The 21251-nt window shown below is 44.6% G+C and overlaps 1 protein-coding gene across 2 annotated transcripts in view; it reads right to left on the bottom strand.

Annotated features, from left to right (window-relative positions):
* The window catches only part of LOC126183629 (protein inturned), a 287053-nt gene that overhangs the window by 114484 nt on the left and 151318 nt on the right, over window positions 1-21251 (bottom strand). For both annotated transcript variants that reach the window (XM_049925752.1, XM_049925751.1), the window contains exon 11: window positions 20049-20102. In XM_049925752.1, the coding sequence (XP_049781709.1) occupies window positions 20049-20102 (54 nt within the window). The remainder of the gene's footprint in view (window positions 1-20048; window positions 20103-21251) is intronic.

Here is a 21251-nt window from a genome sequence, read left to right as displayed (position 1 = left end):
TGTTATTATAATAATCAATTCTGCAAGGAATAGATCACTGAACTGAAGGGCATGGGCATGACTAGGAATGGCAAATGTGGAGCCTCATTTCGAGACGAATGCTTTGCAGTGCCATTATCCAAAACCTTGCTGATAACAGGATATGGACTAAGACTCTAAACCATCAGACCACTGTTCCACACAAATCTCAGTTTGATAAAATGGAACTAAACATAATCTCTCATTCTGAGACTGTATCCACTCCTCCTGGCAATCCACACTAGAACCATGGGTGAAAGCGACGGAATCACACAGTGAAATGCACATTGCAAAAATTGCCTCAGTCTAACCATCTCTCCTATAATAGATGTACAGCTAAATTCTTCATCAATCACAATTCAGACAAAGTCAGCCTTCTGTAAGTCAGAACAAATGGTCACATTCAATGCACAAAAACTGCAAACTGTTCATCTCTCTGCATGTTTGAAATCAAGCTGTATCATTTCAGTTAGATATTGCTGCTTCAGTCACACTGTTTAATGAAAATACTTATCTGCAGTTGGGAAACCCTCAAGTACAAAATCATGCCTCCACCTCATGGCCTACAATGGTGAAAATATCCCTGTTCTTGGAAAATGTACTTTGCAAGCAAAATATAGAAGTACGACTACATCAGTTCCATCCTCTGTAGTTCAATCACATTCTATTACTAATATTTTTGGCATGGATGTTTTTCACTTATGCATACTACTGATATGCAACTTTCCAATGCCAGTTTTCAGCAGTTGTGTGAAAAATATGTAAATTATCACGCCCCATCTCTTGGCTGATATACATCTGCAGAGTGGCAAGGTAAGTGATTATCTTTTCCTGTGTTGTCCCTGTAATATATTTCTTAAATTTTGTTCGTGTTTTTTTTTTTTTTTTTTTTGTTTAAGAGGTTTAATCTTGAATTTTTGTAAGTGAAAATTCATTCAGTCTGTAGCACAGTTTTTACTTCTTCTGAAGAGCCAGTTACATAGCTCATTAATGCATCAGCATTCATTGGTGATGCACCAGCAGGATCAAAAGTTGCATATCTAAGATTCAGTCTGCTTTTACAGTTTACTCTTCAGTTAGCCTTCCTAGGATGGACAGGAGATGGTGTGACCTATTCTTGAATACTGCTTGAGTTTTTGGGATCTGCATCAGGTCAGATTACAGGAAGACCAGTAGGTTCAAACAACACTTGAGTGTTCTGGAGATGCTTCAGGAACTCAATTGGAAATCTTTGGAGGGAATGCGACATTCTTTTTGAGGAACACTATCAGAAAATTTAGAGAATCTGAAGCTAACTGCTGAACGATTCTACTGCCGCCAACATATATTGTGTGTAAGAACCACGAAGATAAGATACGAAAAATTAGGGCGCATATGGAGGCATATAGACAGTTGTTTTTCCCTCACTCTATTTGAGAGTGGAACAGGAAAGGAAATGACTAATATTGGTATTGGGTACTCTTTGCCAAGTGTCTTACAGTGGCTTGTGAAGTATCTATGTAGATGTAGACATTTGTTCAACGTCACAGTGGGAGACACACAGAATTTCCACATGCATACTACACTCATGGACAATGCAAAACCTGTTTTAGCACACTAATCTGGTACCCTATGCCATTCATGATGAAGATACATCTGAACTTAACAGATTAGAACAAATCAGAGTTTTGAAACCCGTTTCTGCAAGTCTGCAAGCACCTCCCATTGTGATCACAAAGAAAAGTGAATGGGAAGATTAGACTATGCACCGACTATGAAGCTGCAGTTATCACTCAAACAGTGAATGATTCCTTCCCGGTTCTACGTAGTGACAAGCTTATGGATTGCCTTACAAAAATGGAAGATTCTTTGCAAAACTTTGTTTAACTGATGCTTATCTTCAACTTCCGATTTATGGTAGATAATATGTACATCAATACTAGTACATTCTAATCAGAAGTGCCTCTGCTCCATTATCATTTCAATGTTTTCTTGAACAAGTGACACTGAAAGTTCTGTCCTGTTCAAATTATTTACATGACATCATTGTATCTGGACAAACACCGGAACAGCATCTCAAACATTTGAAGTCTCTTTTCCAAGTTTTAAGTGACCCAAGACTCAAGTGTAATTTACAGAACTGATCAATTTCAATGCTGAAAGAGAATATGTGGGATATGTCATTGATGCCTACAGTGAACATCCCTCAACTAAGCATTTAAAGATCATATGGAGAGTACCTTCTCCTAAAAATCTATCAGAACTACAAGCTGTTCTTGTGAAATGATACACTACACCGAATTCATTCCAAACACAGTGAAAATAGTCACTCCTTTACATCCTCTCTTGCATAAAAATGTTCCTTTTAACTGGACTGGAGAATGTGAACATCTTTTCTCACATCGAAACGTCCATTCTTAGCTGTCCACGTCATATGAATTTCGACCTGTAAACAGGAGTAATGTTTGCAGTTGATGCATCACCACATGGAATAGAGGCAACTTTATATCACAAGGCTGACAACAGAGAATCCCATGCAACATTCGCATCTAACACACAAAACAAGTCCCAAGTCAACTACAGTCAGCAGGAAAAGGAAGTATAAGCTGCAATTTATGGTGTCACTAAATTTCATCAATATCCATATGGTAAAAACTTTTTCTTGTGGCTGGTCATAAGGCACAGGCAGCTCTCTTTTATTTGGCGAAAGATGTACCTGGTCTTACAGCACAGAAACTGCAATATTGGTCACTACTTCTGTCCATTTATCAATATCAAATTCTTTAACACACTAAAGCACAGTATGCAAATGCAGTCACTCTGTCTCACTTAACCATGGGAAATGATCTGGATTTTGATAAATTGGAAGTTTCTTTTCTTCAGACTGGCCATTTTGTTTTTGCAAGCATTGCAAGTTTTTCCTATTAATTCTCAGTAGATTGTACAGGCTACTGAACATGATCAGACACTATGATTACTCAAGTACTACATGCAGATGGCTTGGCTTCATAATCCAAAATCAATTTCATATGTAGTAGTTTGCAAATACCATGCAAAATGCGGCAGCATTTCTCTTCAGAATGGAATGATTTTATTATATTCTTCTAATGAACATATGTAAGTTCTGATTCCCAAATCTTTTGCAACATGCGTTCAAACCATTACATAGAGGGCATTGGGGAATCAGAAAAAGGCAGCTAGTGTGCCAGCGTTGCTCATGGCTCAGACTTGATAAACACGCCCACTGCCACGTATGCACAGATAGCCAGGCAGCACTGTGCCAAGAATTTTTAAATTGACCTTGACCTGAGGGTCCCTTGCAGTGTATTCATATCGATTTTGCTGGTCCTTCCTAGAATACAAGATGACACATTATCATCGATGCATATGGGTGATGCTGTGGGAATTAGATTAGGAAATGAGACACTTTAAGTAGTAAAGGAGTTTTGCTGCTTGGGGAGCAAAATAACTGATGATTGTCGAAGTAGAGAGGATATAAAATGTAGACTGGCAATGGCAAGGAAAGTGTTTCTGAAGAAGAGAAATTTGTTAACATCGAGTATTGATTTAAGTGTCAGGGAGTCGTTTCTGAAAGTATTTGTATGGAGTGTAGCCATGTATGGAAGTGAAACATGCATGATAAATAGTTTAGGCAAGAAGAGAATAGAAGCTTTTGAAATGTGGTGATACAGAAGAATGCTGAAGATTAGATAGGTAGATCACATAACTAATGAGGAGGTATTGAATAGAATTGGGGAGAAGAGGAGTTTGTGGCACAACTTGACTAGAAGAAGGGATCGGTTGGTAGGACATGTTCTGAGGCATCAAGGGATTACCAATTTAGTACTGGAGGGCAGGGTGGAGGGTAAAAATCGTAGATGGAGACCAAGAGATGAATACACTAAGCAGATTCAGAAGGGTGTAGGCTGCAGTAGGTACCGGGAGATGAAGATGCTTGCACAGGATAGAGTAGCATGGAGAGCTGCATCAAACCAGTCTCAGGACTGAAGACCACAACAACAACAACAACATACAGCAAATATCCTTTTGTCAGTCCATAGCATTTTACTACTAGTTCTATCACTATCAAAGCAGTTGCTACTGTATTTTGTTTAGAAGGTTTGCCACGCACAATTGTTTCGTAGAATGCTCCACAATTCTATTCATCAGAATGTCAACAATTTTGCCACAACAAAATATACAAATGGCACCATTCTCTCCTCAGTCGAACGGTGAAGTCGAACATTTTGTTCGCACTTTCAAGGTTCAGATGTATAGACTTCATACTTCACACTAGAGGGAAAATACATTTTTGTTGTTTCTGATCACCTATTTCACTAAGCCTGTACACGAAGCTTGACCAGGAGAACTCTTACATGGTCATTATTACCACAGTTTGCTACATCTTTCACCCTTGCCAATGAAATTCCGCACAAATGACAAATTTTTCCTCTGTGTCTATAACGAGCCGCACAACTGGGAATCCGGCACTGTCATTCAGATGTCTGGCTGTATCTATTACATCATTCACGGTAGACAGGGGAACCAATCGAAAGCGCCAAAACCAAATTTGTTTCTGTGATTATAGTGATCCTGCCATAGATTTTTGTTTTACAGACACACTGCTTGAAACCCAGCCTGCTGACCCCAAGCAGCTTTTGCTGGTGCTTGACACTGAGTCACACCGATTTTCTGACAACTCTGCCATGGAAGTCAACCCCTGACCATCCATGCAGCTACTGCCACTTCCAAAACCATTGCCACTGCACCCATGGCAATTCGCAGCAATGGCACTCACGGACTTCCAGCCTGCATCAGCCATATAGCCTTTGGTGTCCGAAGCAGAGCCAATGCTGCACGTAACTGTACTGCTGGATTGATGCCCTACCTCTGGTCTTTTGTAGATGTTCCTGGTGGTTCACAAGACTAATGTCAAGATGTGAGCAGCTGCTGTCGTCTGCCACAGCTGACACCATTAGCAGAACCATGGCACATATGAGGTGTGGCTAGAAAAAAACCGGACTAGTACTGGTGAAACAATAAAACGAATGCAATAAGGCTGAAAGTCGCGTGGCCTGTCACGTGACTCTCGCTCCGCCTACTGCTCGAGTTTCATCTGCCTCCTGCACTCAGTCTGCCCGTGGCCTCTGTTTTAAGTAGTTGACGTTTTGTCTGTGCGTCGGAAAATGTTGAGTGTACAGAAAGAACAGCGTGTTAACATCAAATTTTGTTTCAAACTAGGAAAATCTGCAAGTGAAACGTTTGTAATGTTACAAGAAGTGTACGGCGATGATTGTTTATCGCGAACACAAGTGTTTGAGTGGTTTAAACGATTTAAAGATGGCCGCGAAGACACCAGTGATGACACTCGCACTGGCAGACCATTGTTAGCAAAAACTGATGCAAACATTGAAAAAATCGGTAAACTTGTTCGACAAGATCGCCGTTTAACAATCAGAGCAGTGTCTGAGTTAACAGGAGTTGACAAGGAAAGTGTTAGGCAGATTCTTCATGAAAGTTTCAACATGAACAAAGTGTGTTCAAAAATGGTTCCAAAGTGTCTCACAATTGAACAGAAGGAACGCCGAAGAATGATTTGTTCTGACATCCTGGAAAACATTGAAAGTGATCCCACCTTCTTACAAAATGTTATTACTTGCGATGAATCGTGGTTTTTTACTTACGATCCCGAAACTAAACACCAATCGATGCATTGGAAAGCTCCTGGTTCTCCACGACAAAAAAAAAGCACGAATGTCAAAATCGAAATTCAAGGCAATGATGATTGTTTTTTTTTTTTTTGACATCAAAGGGATTGTGCACATTGATTGGGTACCAGAGGGACAAACAGTGAATCAGCATTACTACATTAGCGTCCTGGCTACCCTACGTGAGCAAGTACGGAGAAAACGGAACGATTTGTGGGGAAAAAAGTCATGCATCCTTCACCAAGACAATGCCCCAGCTCACAGTGCATTGTCAGTGAAGACGTTTTTGGCAAAACACAACATTCCCATCTTAGATCATCCACCCTACTCACCTGATTTGGCCCCCTGTGACTTTTTTCTTTTCCCTAAAGTCAAGTCAGCTTTGAAAGGAACTAGATTTGAGACTGTTGAAGCAGTAAAAGAAAAAGCGACAGAAGTAATGTATGGACTTACCGAAAATGATCTGCAGCATTGCTATGAACACTGGAAAATTCGTATGGAGCGGTGTAGAGACCGAGGAGGAGAGTACATTGAAGGAGATAACATGAAATTGTAAATAATTGTAAATAAATGTTTTTCCCAGCATCAGTCTGGTTTTTTTCTAGCCGCACCTCGTACCTCCACCTCCTCACCACCTGCACACTCACTACATCATGACAGTGCATAATTATGGGGGATGGTGGATTTCAGTATCGACTGCATATTTGTTGACCAAACCCAGCACACTGCTCATGGCTACGTGGGAATGGTACATTTAAATCACTCACCAGCATACTACCAAGCAAGCTTGTGCTTTCGTCACCTGCTGTCTATAAATTCATGGGGCATCACTACCTGTGACTGTTATTGGTCAGCATGTGTCTTTTGAGGAAGCTGCGCTCAGAGCTTCATCCCCTACAGACTTATCAATCATGGTATGGAAGACTGCAGTGAAGACATTACACTGAAACAGCATGACACTAGTATTTCCATGTGTCAGTGACTTACTGGATTGTATCAGCTTTCAAAGCTGCTTGTTTCTATCAAGAACAATATTCTCATGGGATTCAGCTCAGCATCACTGAAGGACCTACAGCATTTCAAAGTTATATATATCTCAATTATTAAGTGTACATAATCCCGTGTGGGGTTGCTAGTCCCCCATCGGGCGCCTCCCCAGGTGGCGGATACGGGAAAGCATCCCAGATATGGGTGGCACCGGGGAAATAAAATACCCGGGGTGGACCAAAACTAGCAGCGTGGTGGCGTCTGTACTCTAGTGGAGTGGCCTACCAAAGGCGTCTGTACCCCATGTCAGGGGCGGCCTGGAAATTATGTCGCCAATCCATTCTGAAGCAAACGTGGTGATTATGCTTCTCACCTTCGAGTTATGTTGTGTGACATTAATGTTAAATTTTCCGGAGTAATAGCCCCACAGTCGGATCTCCGGGTGGGAGCAACTTTGATGTCCCAAACACCAAGTGGTGCTGAGAAGAAGATACAGACTCTTCAAGTCTGTACATATAACTGTCACTCTCTAATAGGCAACGACAGACTAGAAGAGACCGAGAAAGAGCTTACAAAAAATCAACTGGAGTATTGTTGGTTTAAGCGAAGTATGCCGAAAAGGGGAAGACTGTCTCCGTTTGCGCTCTGGCAACTTGTTTTACTTTTGTGGCGACCCAGAAGGAAAACTCAATGGAGTTGGGTTCTTAATCAACAAGAATATTGCTGATAGAGTATCTGTCTTAGAAGGAACTTCCAGCAGGACAGCTCGAATGGTCCTGAAGGTGTCGAATAGGTATAAAATACAGAGTGTTCAGGTGTATGTTTCCACCTCAAGTCACCCTGACGAAGAAATTGAAACCTTTTATGAAAGTCTGGATAACACCTGTAAAAAAGGTAGAGATTGTCACTTCCAGATGGTCATTGGCGATTTCAATGCAAAAGTTGGCACCAAGAAACAAGGCGACACAGTGGTGGGCAACTAAGGGATTGACGACCGAAACGATACAGGTGAGAGATTAGTCCAGTTCGCTGAGTACACCAGTATGTCCATCATGAATACGTTCTTTAAGAAGCACCCTGACCGAAAATGGACTTGGAGGAGCCCAAATTTCAGTGTCAAAAATGAGATAGACTTTATTCTGTCAAATATTCTGCAGACTGTAAAAGACGTATCAGTGCTAAATCTGTTCAACACTGGCAGTGATCACCGTCTTGTGAGAGCAAGGGTCGAACTCAATGTAAGAAATGAAAGGAGTAAACTTATGAAAGGGAAGAGAAGGGTAATCAACCTCAAAAACCTGGAAGAACATTCCTCGAAATTCCAAGAAGTCCTCCAAAGCAAGTTCCACGTTACTAAAGATTGTGATTTGGCGGAAATGATTGTTTCAAGTGCACAAGAAGTCAGTGGCCTATGCCAAAAAAATAAACAACCAAAGAAATTCAGCGCCAAAACTGAAACCCTTTTACAACAGAGAAGAGAAATGAAAATCCAAACCTATCGTGACATGGTTGCGTATTCTGAACTATGTAAGGCAGTGCGAAGAGAAATGAAAACTGACATACAGAAATTCACTGAAGACACCTTACGAGCAAGCTTGGAGAACAAGACAAGTTTAAAGTCAGCCAAACGCAAACTCACAATCGGTAAAAAGCAGATTATCGCACTTGATGGAAATGACAGTCGAATCACTGAAAAGCAGGCGGTTTTGAAGTTCATCAGAGACTTTTATAGCAATTTGTATAGCAATCCAGAGGAAAATTTGAGTGTATCTAATTTAAATGATATACCTAGTGTTCCAGATATACTCCCATCGGAAGTCAAGTGTGCTCTAGATAGCATGAAGAAGGGAACAGTGCCGGGTGATGATGAGCTCAGCGTTGACATCCTCAAACTGGGACTGGCAGGAGAGGTAACAATAAATCACTTCGCAAAAGTATTTACTTCCTGCCTGCACTATGCTTCAATCCCACTATCGTGGAACAAGGCTAAGATTATTTTGATACACAAGAAAGGAAGTATTCACAATATTAAAAACTACCGTCCTATCAGCTTGCTCTCAATTTTGTACAAAATTTTCACAAAGATCTTGTTAAACCGAATTAGTTCCACCCTAGACTCAGCCCAACCTATAGAACAAGCTGGATTCCGAAGCAATTTTAGCACTATTGACCACATTCTGACCGTTAGTGAAGTGATAAGCAGAGCGAATGAATACCAACTGCCTCTCAGCATTGCCTTTGTTGACTTTGAAAAGGCATTTGATTCCGTTAGCCATGTAGCTGTCCTCCAAGCTTTGAGTGAGCAAGGAGTGGGAGCAGCATACATTGAAGTGCTCAGGAAAATCTATGAGAATTCTTCAGCTTATGTTAACATCAGCGAATCAACTCAAGAATTCCGCATCATGAGGGGTGTCAAGCAAGGCGATCCCATCTCCCCAAAACTGTTCTCTGCTGTATTGGAAATGGCTATGTCAAAGCTCAGCTGGGAAGGTAAGGGAATTAGAATTAATGGAAGAAGGCTTACCAACTTGAGATTTGCTGATGATATTGCCTTACTGGCCAAAGACTTCGCAGAGCTCCAAAACTTAGTTACAGATCTTGCATCAGAATGTCAGCTGGTTGGCTTGAACATGAACCTTTTCAAAACAAAAGTAATATCCAACAAATGGGTCCCAGCTGGAGATGTGAAAGTCAAAGACAGTCTACTAGAAGAGGTCAGTGAATATGTCTACCATGGACAGATTATAAATATGAAGGGAGACATAAGGCCAGAAATCCATCGACGCATCAAGCTTGGCTGGCAAGCATTTGGGAAGAATTCAAAAATATTCAGATCAAAAATGCCAGTAAATCTGAAGAAAGCAGTATTTGATCAATGCATTCTTCCTGTGATGACGTACGGATGCGAGACATGGACACTGAACTCATTCACAAAAGGGAAACTTAGGACAGCACAGAGAGCCATGGAGAGATCAATGCTGGGCTATACAAGAAAGGACAGGAAAAGGGCAGATGACATCCGGTCTGTGACGAAGGTTAATGACATCTTAGAGAGAGTAGGTTCCTTGAAATGGCAGTGGGCTGGCCATGTTGCAAGAAGAAAAGACAACAGATGGATGAAGCTAGTACTGGAGTGGAGTCCGAGAGAACACCGGAGGCCTAGAGGAAGACCACCAGACAGATGGGACAAAGACATCAAGAAGATCGCTGGTAACACCTGGCAGAGAACTGCCCAAGACCGTCCCACTTGGAGAAGACTTCTGAAAGCCTACCTGAATTCACGACTCGAAGAGGCCACATCATCTAATGATTGAATTGGCTGATGATGATGAAGTGTACATAATATTGCAAATAAACTTGCTAATCTGATATCTTTCTACATCTGGCTGTCTTTATTGGCCACCTCAACTACTGATACATCAGGTCATATCAGATATTAAGCTAATAAGAACAGAGTTTGGTGTAGAATTAATGTTTAAAGGGATTGAAGGGAAATTCTGGAAAAGGTCACATAGAAAACGTAGCTCATGCCAAAATGGTGCTGGAGTCGGGTGACTGAGCAACGTGGTAGCTCACAGCTCTCATCATTGCCATGAGATGCCACTTCAAATGCTAATTACATATCAAACAAATAACTTTCATACGTCCTGGCAGCTTTCCTGGCATCTGCTGCTTAAATCGCTTAAGTTACGTGAAAGTGATGATATTCAATTACATCATGCTGTCTCTGCATTTTAATTATAATGCTACACAGTGGCCTGTAAATGTAATTACTGCTATGTGAGACAAGTTGACCAACCGTAGATACTTAGTGCTACCCATGCGAGGTGATGTACCTTCACTCATGATGTGCGTGATTTCAGAGATCACGTGTCGATACAGTTCACAGGCCCAGTAACAGAGGCCACCTGGGTCAGCCCCTTGGTGCATTTCTAGGTAAAGTTGAGTACTACCGTAAGTTTTAACTAGACACATCTACTGTTGCTCAGCCCCTACATGTGCTTTTGCATAAAAATGTGCCTTTTCTCTGGTCCCCAGCTTGTGACTGAGCGTTCACTTTGCTTAAATCTAAGCTTCAATCTGCCTATGCCTGGTCACTTTTCAGCCAGGTCAGCACCTCATGTGGGCTACAAAGGCCTCTTGGTATGGTCTTGGTGCGGCGTTGGCGCACAACTCTGTGGACGGGTCTGAACAACCCACTGCTTATGTTTATAAGACTTTAACTCCCACTCAGCTGCGGTATTCTCAAATTGAAAATGAGGCTTTAGTGATTGTGATCGTCCTCACAAAATTTCACATCTTCCTGTATGGTTCGAGTTCCATTTAACCACGAGTCACAATCTGTTGGTTGTTCTTTTTAGCCCCCTGGCTTCTGTGCCAGATGAGGCACTGCATCATATGCAGTGATGGACTCTCTTGCTCTCATGATATCATTACCAGATCCATTAGTGGCTGACAGTGCAACACGCCAATCCTGATGGCTTATCCCATCTTCCAATCGGGACGGATGCGGCGTTCAATCACGATGAGCTGCTTTGCTTCTATTTAGATACTGAGGAACAGAATCCGATCAATGGTTGTCCCATCACTACTGCCATGACAGCATCGGCCGTTGCTGCGGATCCTGTACTCACTTGGGTCCTATCTTTTCTGCAGCACGATTGGTTGGAAAGGCCTCCAGGCCATACCTCAGATCCCTTGCATAATTACTTCTCCCTCCAGCACCACCTTTCTGTGTTTGATTGGGTCTTTTGTTAGCTGTGGAGGCCACTGCTCCCCAGGTTGTGATACCCCCTTCCTTATGATATAACATACTGCAGCTTCAGCATGTAGGTCATTGAGGGGGCCTCTCCCACCACAGCTTTGGCCCACTGGCATGTGTATTGGTCAGGCATAGATGGGGACATTATGCAGCTTATCACCACTTGCACTCACTCATTATGATAAGCAACAGGTGGCCCCGCGGGCGTCTTTTCCCCCGGGCCGGCACCGCAGTGCTTGTAGGAGCACCTACATGTCAGTTTTGTTCGGTGCCTCCTAAATCAGTATTGGCTCGTTGTAGCAGATGCCTATTCCAAGCTTCCTTATGTGGCATCTTGTCCTTCCATGTCTGCAGCAGCCACTGTTTCAGCCCTGTCTAAGATTTTTGCAATTGAGGGATTTCTGTATACCGTGGTTACTGATAACAACTCCCAGTTTGTTTCTCAAGAATTTGCATCTTTCTGTCAGGCTAATTGTGTTGACCATCTCACAGCTCCCCTGTTTCATCCTCAATCTAATGATGGGACCAAACACCATAGTTCAGACATTTAAAACTCAGATGGTGTATGTATCCATCAGGTCCTCTGAAGCTTTTCTGAGTTTGTACCATTCACTCTGGTATGGGACTAGAGCCCAGTGGAGCTGCTACAAGAATGTCAACCACAAACCCTCCTCTGTATGCTGCAAGCTGCTTCCGATGCCGGATCTGCTGGTGTCACCGGCTCCACAATTGTTCCGCCCATGTGTGCCTGTCTGGGCTTGTGGTTTCAGCCGCGGGCCAAACTGGGATCTTGGTGTCATCGATCATCGTTGGGGCTGGTGCCTGTGTGTTGTCCGCACTCCTGAGGGCTGGACGTCCTGTCCCGTAGCTTTAACCATCTGTGCCTGGGCACGGTGGGGTCCATTCCAGAGGGTTCACCGCCACCTGTGTCACAGATGATCTGGTTTGTGCTGCACTGGGGGTTTCTGTCTGGGGTTCCTGCCTCCACTCCTGCTCCTCGAATGCCATCGTCAGTGCAGCCCCCGCTGCATCTGACACCGGAGCTGCCGCCGCCTCTTTTGCTGGGTTCTCTGCTGCCATCGTCTATAACAGCACTGATGCCTCCGGCACGGAGTGCTGACCCTAACAAGGGCATCACTATGGAGATGCCATCCCCAATCCTGCCCTACAGCCTCTCATGAGTGGGTGGGCGGCATGCCAAACCGCCCGTCATCATTTCTGTCCCTTCTTGCCACTTGCCAGTGCCTGCCCACATGCTGCAGCAGCTGCCATTGACAGGCAATGAAATGTACATCAACATCGTCACTGTTGGTGTTTTCTGTGAATCGTGATCTCAGTGCCAGTGACTTGTGAGGCCAGTGTTTTGTTTGTTTTTTTTTTTTTTTTCCTTTTTTCCCCCCCCTCTCTGCAGTATCAGTGCTTTTTTTCTGTACCATGTATTTTCTGTGCCTAGTGTTTTCATGTATGTATGTGGTTTTCCCAACACTGGAAGGGAGGAGTGATGTACCTTCACTCATGACGTATGCGATTTCAGAGATCGCATGTCCATACAGCTCACAGGCCTACTTATAGACACCTTATAGCCCCTGGCATGCTCTGGCGAGTTGCCAAAGAAAGAGTATTATTGAAGTGATTGAAAACAAGTGCTCAGCCTATTCTGTAACCTTTGTTACAGTTGTCCAATATATGTGTTCAGTGCTACACACATGTACTTCATTGTATCTCATGTGTTTCTCTATAAAGCACTGTGTTCCATAATTTGTGTTTATTTCTGCTATAGCAGTGTGCCATTGATGAATTTTTTGGTAAAGATACTTGATAACAGTCTAGGACAAAATTATACAATGAATAAAGAAAGGGAAAGGAAAGACAGCTGCAAGCACATTGAACTGCTTAAACAAGAGGATGATGGATTAAGGAAATAAAAAAGGCCTACAATCTGTCTCCTCCAAGTGGGTGCACTCCAAACAAACTGTTAACGTGTTGGAAACACAAACTGGCTGCAATATTGCAGAGCACAGTAGCTTCCCTTTATACACTCCATGGAGGGCTGGTTGGTTGGTTTAAAAGAGGGGGGGGGGGGGGGGGGGGGGGGGGGGGGAAGGGACCAAATTGCTAGGTCATCGGTCCCTTTTTCCAAATAAAACAATGCCACAAGGTTGAGAATAAGACAAGCGAGACTGACAACACAAAACGGAGAGAAGGGAAAAACCACAAGAATGGCAGAAGGGCAACAAACACTTAAATGGACAAAAGAGGAAACAAAATCACAGAAACGCAAGAAACAGGTAGAAGAGATTAAAACAACAAAACAGATTACCATGGCTGGCTGACCATGAGAATAAAAAGGAGAAGCCAGCCACTCTGCGACACATTTAAACCTCCACCCGCCCGGGTTCCCGGGTTCGATTCCCGGCGGGGTCAGGGATTTTCTCTGCCTCGTGATGACTGGGTGTTGTGTGATGTCCTTAGGTTAGTTAGGTTTAAGTAGTTCTAAGTTCTAGGGGACTGATGACCATAGATGTTAAGTCCCATAGTGCTCAGAGCCATTTTGCCAAACCTCCACCATAAAAGCACAAGGGTGGAGAACACAGAGGGACAAAGGACGTGCACTAAAACTTAGATCAAATGATAAAATCCAACCTCATGAATAAACCGTAAAACTAAATCAGCCGATGAGGCATTATCAGATAAAATTAGTGGCAACGAGTCCAGTAACCAGAAAATTTCGATGCAGGGCAGACAAAGTGTGACAGTGCACCAGAATACGGGCCGCTGTCAACCAGGCGCCGCATCAACACTGAAGAGGGTATTCATGGCACAGGAGGCAGACTTGGGTCGCCCAAGTGTGGCCAATGTGGAGCCGGCAGAGAACTACAGAGTCCCTGCGAATGGACCGCATGGAGGACTGCCACACATTAATGGCATGCAGTTTGTTGTGCATACTGAGACTATACCATTCCGTCCCCCAAAGCCAAAAAACCTGGCGGCATAAAAACAAACGCAGGTCAGTTATTGGAATTCTGATCTCCACAAATAGTTTCCATGTAGCCTGTTTGGCCAGCCTGTCAGCAAGTTCATTGCCTGGGATTCTGACATGTCTTGGGGTCCACACAAACACCACTGAACGACCGAACTGTTCCAGGGCATAGATGGGCTCCTGGATGGTTGCTACAAGGTGACAAGGGTAGCACTGGTCGATAGCTTGTAGGCTGCTCAAGGAGTCAGTACACAGAAGAAACGACTCTCCAGTGCATGAACAGAGGTGCTCAAAAGCACGAGACATAGCCACCAGCTCTGCAGTGAAAGCACTGCAGCCATCGCGCAAGGAATGCTGTTCAATATGTCCTCCATAGACATACACAAAGCCGACATGACCCTCAGCCATCAAGCCGTCGGTGTAAACCACTTCATCGCCTTGATATATGTCAAGAATCAAGAGGAAGTGACAGCAGAGAGCCATGGGGTGGCCCATGTGAAAGGTCCAGGCAAAGCTGCAGCCTAGGTGTACACCATGGAGGTGTACATGAATGGACCTTGAATATGGGTGGTAAAGGCAAGGGCTCCAGTTCAGATAGAAGGAATTGGATGTGAACTGCAATTGGAAGCCCTGACCTGGGCCACTAATGTGGGAGATGAACCGCCGTGGGTGGGAAAAGGAGACGGTAATTTGGATGAACAGGAGAATTATGAACGTGTACAGTATAACTGGTGAGCAGTTTCGCATGCCTGACCTGCAATGGAGGGACTCCAGCCTCCACCAGTACACCTGTCACCGGACTCGTCCTAAAAGCTCCTGTCACTGGTCGAATGCCGCAGTGGAGCACTAGGTCAAGGAAATGCAACACTGATGGCACCACCGAACCATAAAAAGGACTGCCATAGTCAAGGTGGAATTGAACAAGAGCTCTGTAGAGCTGCAGCAGGATACAGCAATCTGCACCCCAGTTAGTGCTGCTCAGGCAGCGAAGGGCACCTAGGTGCTGCCAGCACTTCCGCTTAAGCTGACGAAGGTGAGGAAGTCAAGTCAATCAGGTGTCGGAAACCAGTCCTAAAAATCCATATGTCTCCACTACATTGAGGGAATCATCAGTAAGGTAAAGTTTTGGTTCTGGATGAATGGTACGATGCCGACAGAAACGCATAACACACGACTTTGCAGCTGAGAACTGGAAGCCGTGGGCTAGAGTCCATGACTGCGCCTTGTGGATGGCTCCCTGTAGGTGCCGCTCAGCACTGGTGGAGCAGTACGAAATGTAGAAGTCGTCTGCATACAGAGAGGGTGAGACGGACAGCCCTACAGCTGCTGCTAGACCGTTAATGGCCACTAAAAATAGAGATACACTCAATACAGAGCCCTGTGGAACCCCATTCTCTTGGATATGTGGGGAACTATGGGAGGCACCAACTTGGACATGGAAACTACGAAGCAACAGGAAATTCTGGATAAAAATCGGGAGCGGGCCTCGGAGACCCCACTCGTATAATGTGGGAAGGAAATGATGTCGCCAAATGGGGTCATACACTTTTCATAAATCAAAAAAGATGGCAACAGGGTGTTTGTGGTTGGTGTCTGGAAAAGGCTGTTCAGATGGCAGACTCAAGGGTCACAAAATTATCAGTGGAAGAGCAACCCTGGTGGAAGCCGCCCTGACAGGGAGCCAGTAGGCCACGTGACTCCAGGACTCAACCCAACTGCCGACACACCATACATTCCAGCAGCTTACAAAGAACACTGGTGAGGCTGATGGGCCGATAGCTATCTACATCAAGCGGGTTTTTGCCGAGTTTGAGCACTGGTACAATGGAAAGACGCCATCATATCAGATCCAGTTGAAGAGCATGAGGAGATGTCACTTGTAGTCAGACGAGGGATGTTTAATAATCTGACTGTGGATCCGATCTGGCCCAGGAGCTGTGTCAGGGCAACGCGCAAGGGCACTGAGGAGCTCCCCCTTTGTAAATGGGGCATTGTAGGGTTCACTGTGGCATGTAGTGAATGAGAGGACTTTCCCTTCCATCCGCCATTCGAGAGTGTGAAAGGCTGGGGGGTAATTCGCTGACGCAGAGGCACGAGCATAGTGCTCAGCAATCGCGTTTGCGTTGGCACCCAATGGTCAAGATGTATCTCTCCCAACAGTCCTGTTTCTGTCTTTTGATAAGATGGTGAACGCGGGCACAGAGTCGTTGAAAAGGCTATGAGGTGCTCCAGGGAAGGGTACCGCTTACGCCGGTGTAGAGCTCGCTGACACTCCTTAATTGCCTCAGTGACTTCCGGCAACCACTAAGGGCTGTCTTTCGCCGGGGGCACCATAAAAAATGAGAGTTCCCATTTTCCGCCGCAGAAATGATCGTTGTAGTTAACCTGCTCAACCAACACATCAATGTCACCATGTGGGGGAGATTCAGCGGTGACAGCAGAGGTGAAAGCATCCCAGTCTGCCCATCTGGGCAGGTGTCCATGGGCCTGACGCCAGGGCAGTGACAGGAAGATGTGGAAGTGGTCACTACCACACAGGTCGTCATGTGCTCTCCAGTGGATAGGTGGGAGAAGGCCAGGACCACAAAATGAGATATCAATGACTGAATATGTGCCATGTGTCACACTGAAATGTGTGGGGGTATCTGTATTTAAGAGGCACAGCTCGAACTGAGAAAGTAAGGTTTCGACAACTCTGCCTCAGCCAGTAAGCACGGTGCCACCCCACAAGGGTTTATGAGAATTAAAATCTCCCAAAAGTAGGAAAGGTTTAGGGAGTTGATCAATCAGTGCAGCCAATGCGTTCAGGGGTACTGCACCATCTGGAGGAAGATATACATTGCAGACAGTTATTTCCTGCGTCATCCTTATCCTGACAGCCACAGCTTCAAGAAGGGTTTTAAGGGGCACAGGTTCACTGTATACTGAGTTCAGGACGTAGACACAAACACCACCTGACACTCTATTATAGTCACTGCGGTTCTCGTAATATCCCCTATAGCCACGAAGGGCAGGGGTCCGTATTTCCGGGAATCAGGTTTCCTGAAGGGCAACCCAGAAAGCAGGTGTAAAGCTTAAGAGTTGCCGTAGCTCAACCAGGTGGTGGAACAAACTGCCGCAATTCCACTGTAGGATGATGTTCTCGTGAGGCTGGGAAGGCATGAAGCATGCAAGGAGGCAGGTTATGCCTCAGGGTCACCTGCTGCCACCGATTGAGTATTTGTAGCCATTTCTATGGTGGATGAGCCATCAGTGAGATCCAGGTCTGCAAGGGACTCTAAGATCTCCACCACATCCTCAGATGCAGAACTGATAGGGAGTGGTGGTGTTGGGGTCACCAGAGGTTACTGTTTGTTAGCAGACTTGTTCTTAGTTTGCTTGCTCTCTCACTTCTCTTTACGAGCTGGCTGGGAAGATTTCTCCGAATTAGCTTCAAGCATGGAGGAAGACCGTGAAGGTCTTTTAGCTCCTTAAGCCACTGGCGAGTGTCTGCCATGCATTAGTGGAGACCTTGGAAGAGAGGGCCCCAAGGGACCCCTTCTGCATGAGAGGAGCCGGAGGAGGCTGTTGCTTCTCTGGCAGAGGGGAGGGGACCGATGCCCCTGTGTTTGTGGAGGACCTTGCTCCCAAAGTAGGTGCTTTGGGAGCAACGGAGGAAGATTTGCCCCCTACCTCCAAGGGGGTGGATGTGTTCTGGTGGCCCGGAGGGCCCACTGTTCATGGCACAGAGTGAGGAACCACTGGCACTTGGGACGGCAATGGTGACGTAGCTGCAGCATATGTCACAGTCAACTGAATGGGGTGTAATCTTTCAAATTTATGTTTAGCCTCTGTGTAAGTCAACCAGTCCAGGGTCATGCACTCCATGATTTTCTACTCCTTTTGGAGTACTGGGCAGTCTGGAGAGCATGGGGATTGGTGCTCTCCACAGTTGATGCAAGTGAGAGGAGGCGCACATGGAGTATCTGGGTGCAGTGGACGTCTGCAGTCTCGACATGTGGCACTGGAAGTGCTGTGGGAAGATATGTGCCCAAATTTCCAGCACTTAAAGCACTACATAGGGGGAGGGACGTATGTTTTAACGTCACAACGGTGAATCACCTTGACCTTTTCAGGCAATGAATCACCCTCAAAGGCCAAGATGAAGGCACCAGTAGCAACTCTGTTGTCTTTGGGTCGCCTGTAGGTGCACCAGATGAAATGAACACCCCGCCATTCTAAATTGGTGTGGAGCTCATTGTCAGACTGCAAGAGGAAATCACAATGGAAAATAATCCTCTGGACCATGCTGAGGCTTTTATGGGGAGTGGCGGAAACAGAAATATCACTCAGCTTGTCACAGGCAAGTAATGCTCAGGGTTGGGCTGGGGATGCTATCTGAATCAAGACGGTGCCGTTTCGCATCTTGGACAGCGCTGTCACTTCTCCAGACTTATCCTCAAGGTGTTCAACGAAAAACTGAGGCTTTGTAGGTAAAAAGGAGTCCCCATCAGTTCTGCTACAGACTAAAAACCAAGGCGAGTATGGCTCTCTCTGTTCTGTAGCCCTACGTTCCTCACATGGTGTACGGCCGCCAGCAAATGACAGTCCGCTTCATTGCAGGTCATACGCCCTGATGCCACCCTCTCCGATCAGGGACTCTCCCCATGGGTGCCATCTAGCCACAGCAAAGGCCAACTGGCATGACGGCCATTGCCAGGAGTCCTGATGCCCCAGGAAGACAGGCATCTACTCCTTGGCATATGTGGGGAGTTTACAGCTCAGGCATCAGCAGTGTGATCCCTGTGTCATCAGGGGGCTACCACCAAATGGATACATGATGGCCCCACCACAACGGACTGGCTACCATGCTGGATATTGGGCACAGAGAAATCCAATATTGTCACGGGGGCAAAAGAGGATAGGAGACAATGGAAGAAGATGACATACACCGGAAAGTGTCCTCACCCAGATAGTCGAATCGCAGGTGGAGATGTAAAGCTATGACAAGAGATTCAGGAGATCAGATCTAAGGGCACTATGCATAACGTAAGGTGTTCTTCCCCATAAGGCCCGCACTTCTGTAGATTTTTGAAAGTGGCAGGTCAAACCATAGAATGGGACCTGAGCTCATAGGGCCAAAAAGTGAGAGACTCCTTTTTGTCGCCTCTTACAACAGGCAGGTATACCTCAGGCCTATTCTAACCCCCGGACCCACAGGGGGTCGATGGAGGGATTAGTCAGAACTGGGAGACACTCAATGGAGAGATTAGTCAGAACTGGGAAGAGGAAGCTTCCCATTGTATCATTATTAATTTGTTCATAATATTTTACTTTACACTAAACATGAAGTACGTAGACATCAACAATTGTTTAAAGAAGCTTACCATTCTTCTGTCAGACTTTTCATTGATTAAATGAAGGGATGTTTTCAGCAGAACTTACAGGAACAACAAGACAGTGTTGAAACTAACCACAACAACAATGACAGTGTGGTGAAGCTGTTGCAGACAGACTATGGGATTACTAGTGAAGTCATCTGACTGGACAATTGGAAATCAGCTATGTTAGAGGCCAGGAAACAGACCACATACACATTTCTAGGCAAATTTGAATGGAAAAGAACATGACCTACCATATCTCCAAAATCATTGGCTTCCATATGACTCAGCAAGTTGTCTATCTGGACCTGCAATAAATATGAAAGTGGTATTAACAGACAGTTTTAGTATGAATGCAAAAAATAATGATATTTTATCATTTACAGTCTGCATCTCAGACTATTCTTAGTAGGGGGAGTTCCCACTATTACTACTCTCTTCAATACTTCAAGTTTTTAATTCCTTCCATCATTTCTATTTCTTTCTAGTTACAAATTAGGAACTTTAACAATTTTAAGAAAAGGATAGATTGCTACTCACCATAAATATGACAAATCAAGTTGCAGACGGGCACGACAAAACATCTGTTACACATTTAGTTTTTTTGTCAAAGCCTTCTACAGAAAAGAAAACACACACACACACACACACACACACACAAGCAAGCACACCTCAAGCACACATGATCACAATCTCCGGCAGCTCGGACCGGAATGTAACTGTTACACTGAGCAGCAATCAGAAGTCAGCTCATGGTAAATTCACACCAGATTGCCACTAAACAGGACAGTTGCATTCTGGTCTCAGCTGCCAGAGATGGCAGTCATGTGTCCTTGAGGCATGCTTGTGTGAATGTGTGCTTTGGCTGAAAAATAAATGTGTAACAGGCTGTTTGTAGTGCCTGTCTGCAACTCAATGTGTCATTTTTATGGTGAGCAGCAATCTATCATTTTCATAATATAGTTGATATTCCAACCTGGAGTTTCCATTGTTTGGAAATTGGGAAATTTAGTTTCTGAAAGTTTAAGAATTAACACTCCTAACTGTTATTTCAAATCAAAATATTTTAAAAAGTTGTGGTTGAGACCGTCACATAGTGAAATAACTGCAATACTAATAATTATAATAATAATAAAATCTTTAAAAAAATCACTGAGAGCAAAGTGGTAAGAGCTGAAACAAGAGAAAAGTTCTTCAGGATCCTAAGTAAGTAAGACACAAGGAGCAAGAAGCAATTCATAAGGCATGATTGACTAACAGCCAGGATTCAAACTGTGGAGTACTGAAGAAAGCTGTTTGTAAAAGTTCAGACTGGATTCAAAAAGAAATCACACGATGCAAATAGACAACATATGGAGGAGGAGGGAGAGGGGGGGGAGGGGGAGAGGGGAAGAAAGGAAGAGAGAGAGAGAGAGAGAGAGAGAGAGAGAGAGAGAGAGAGAGAGAGAACACAGAAT

Source organism: Schistocerca cancellata, chromosome 4, assembly GCF_023864275.1.
Source record: "Schistocerca cancellata isolate TAMUIC-IGC-003103 chromosome 4, iqSchCanc2.1, whole genome shotgun sequence".
Taxonomy (NCBI): domain Eukaryota; kingdom Metazoa; phylum Arthropoda; class Insecta; order Orthoptera; family Acrididae; genus Schistocerca; species Schistocerca cancellata.
This window is presented reverse-complemented; position numbering and strand designations above follow the sequence as displayed.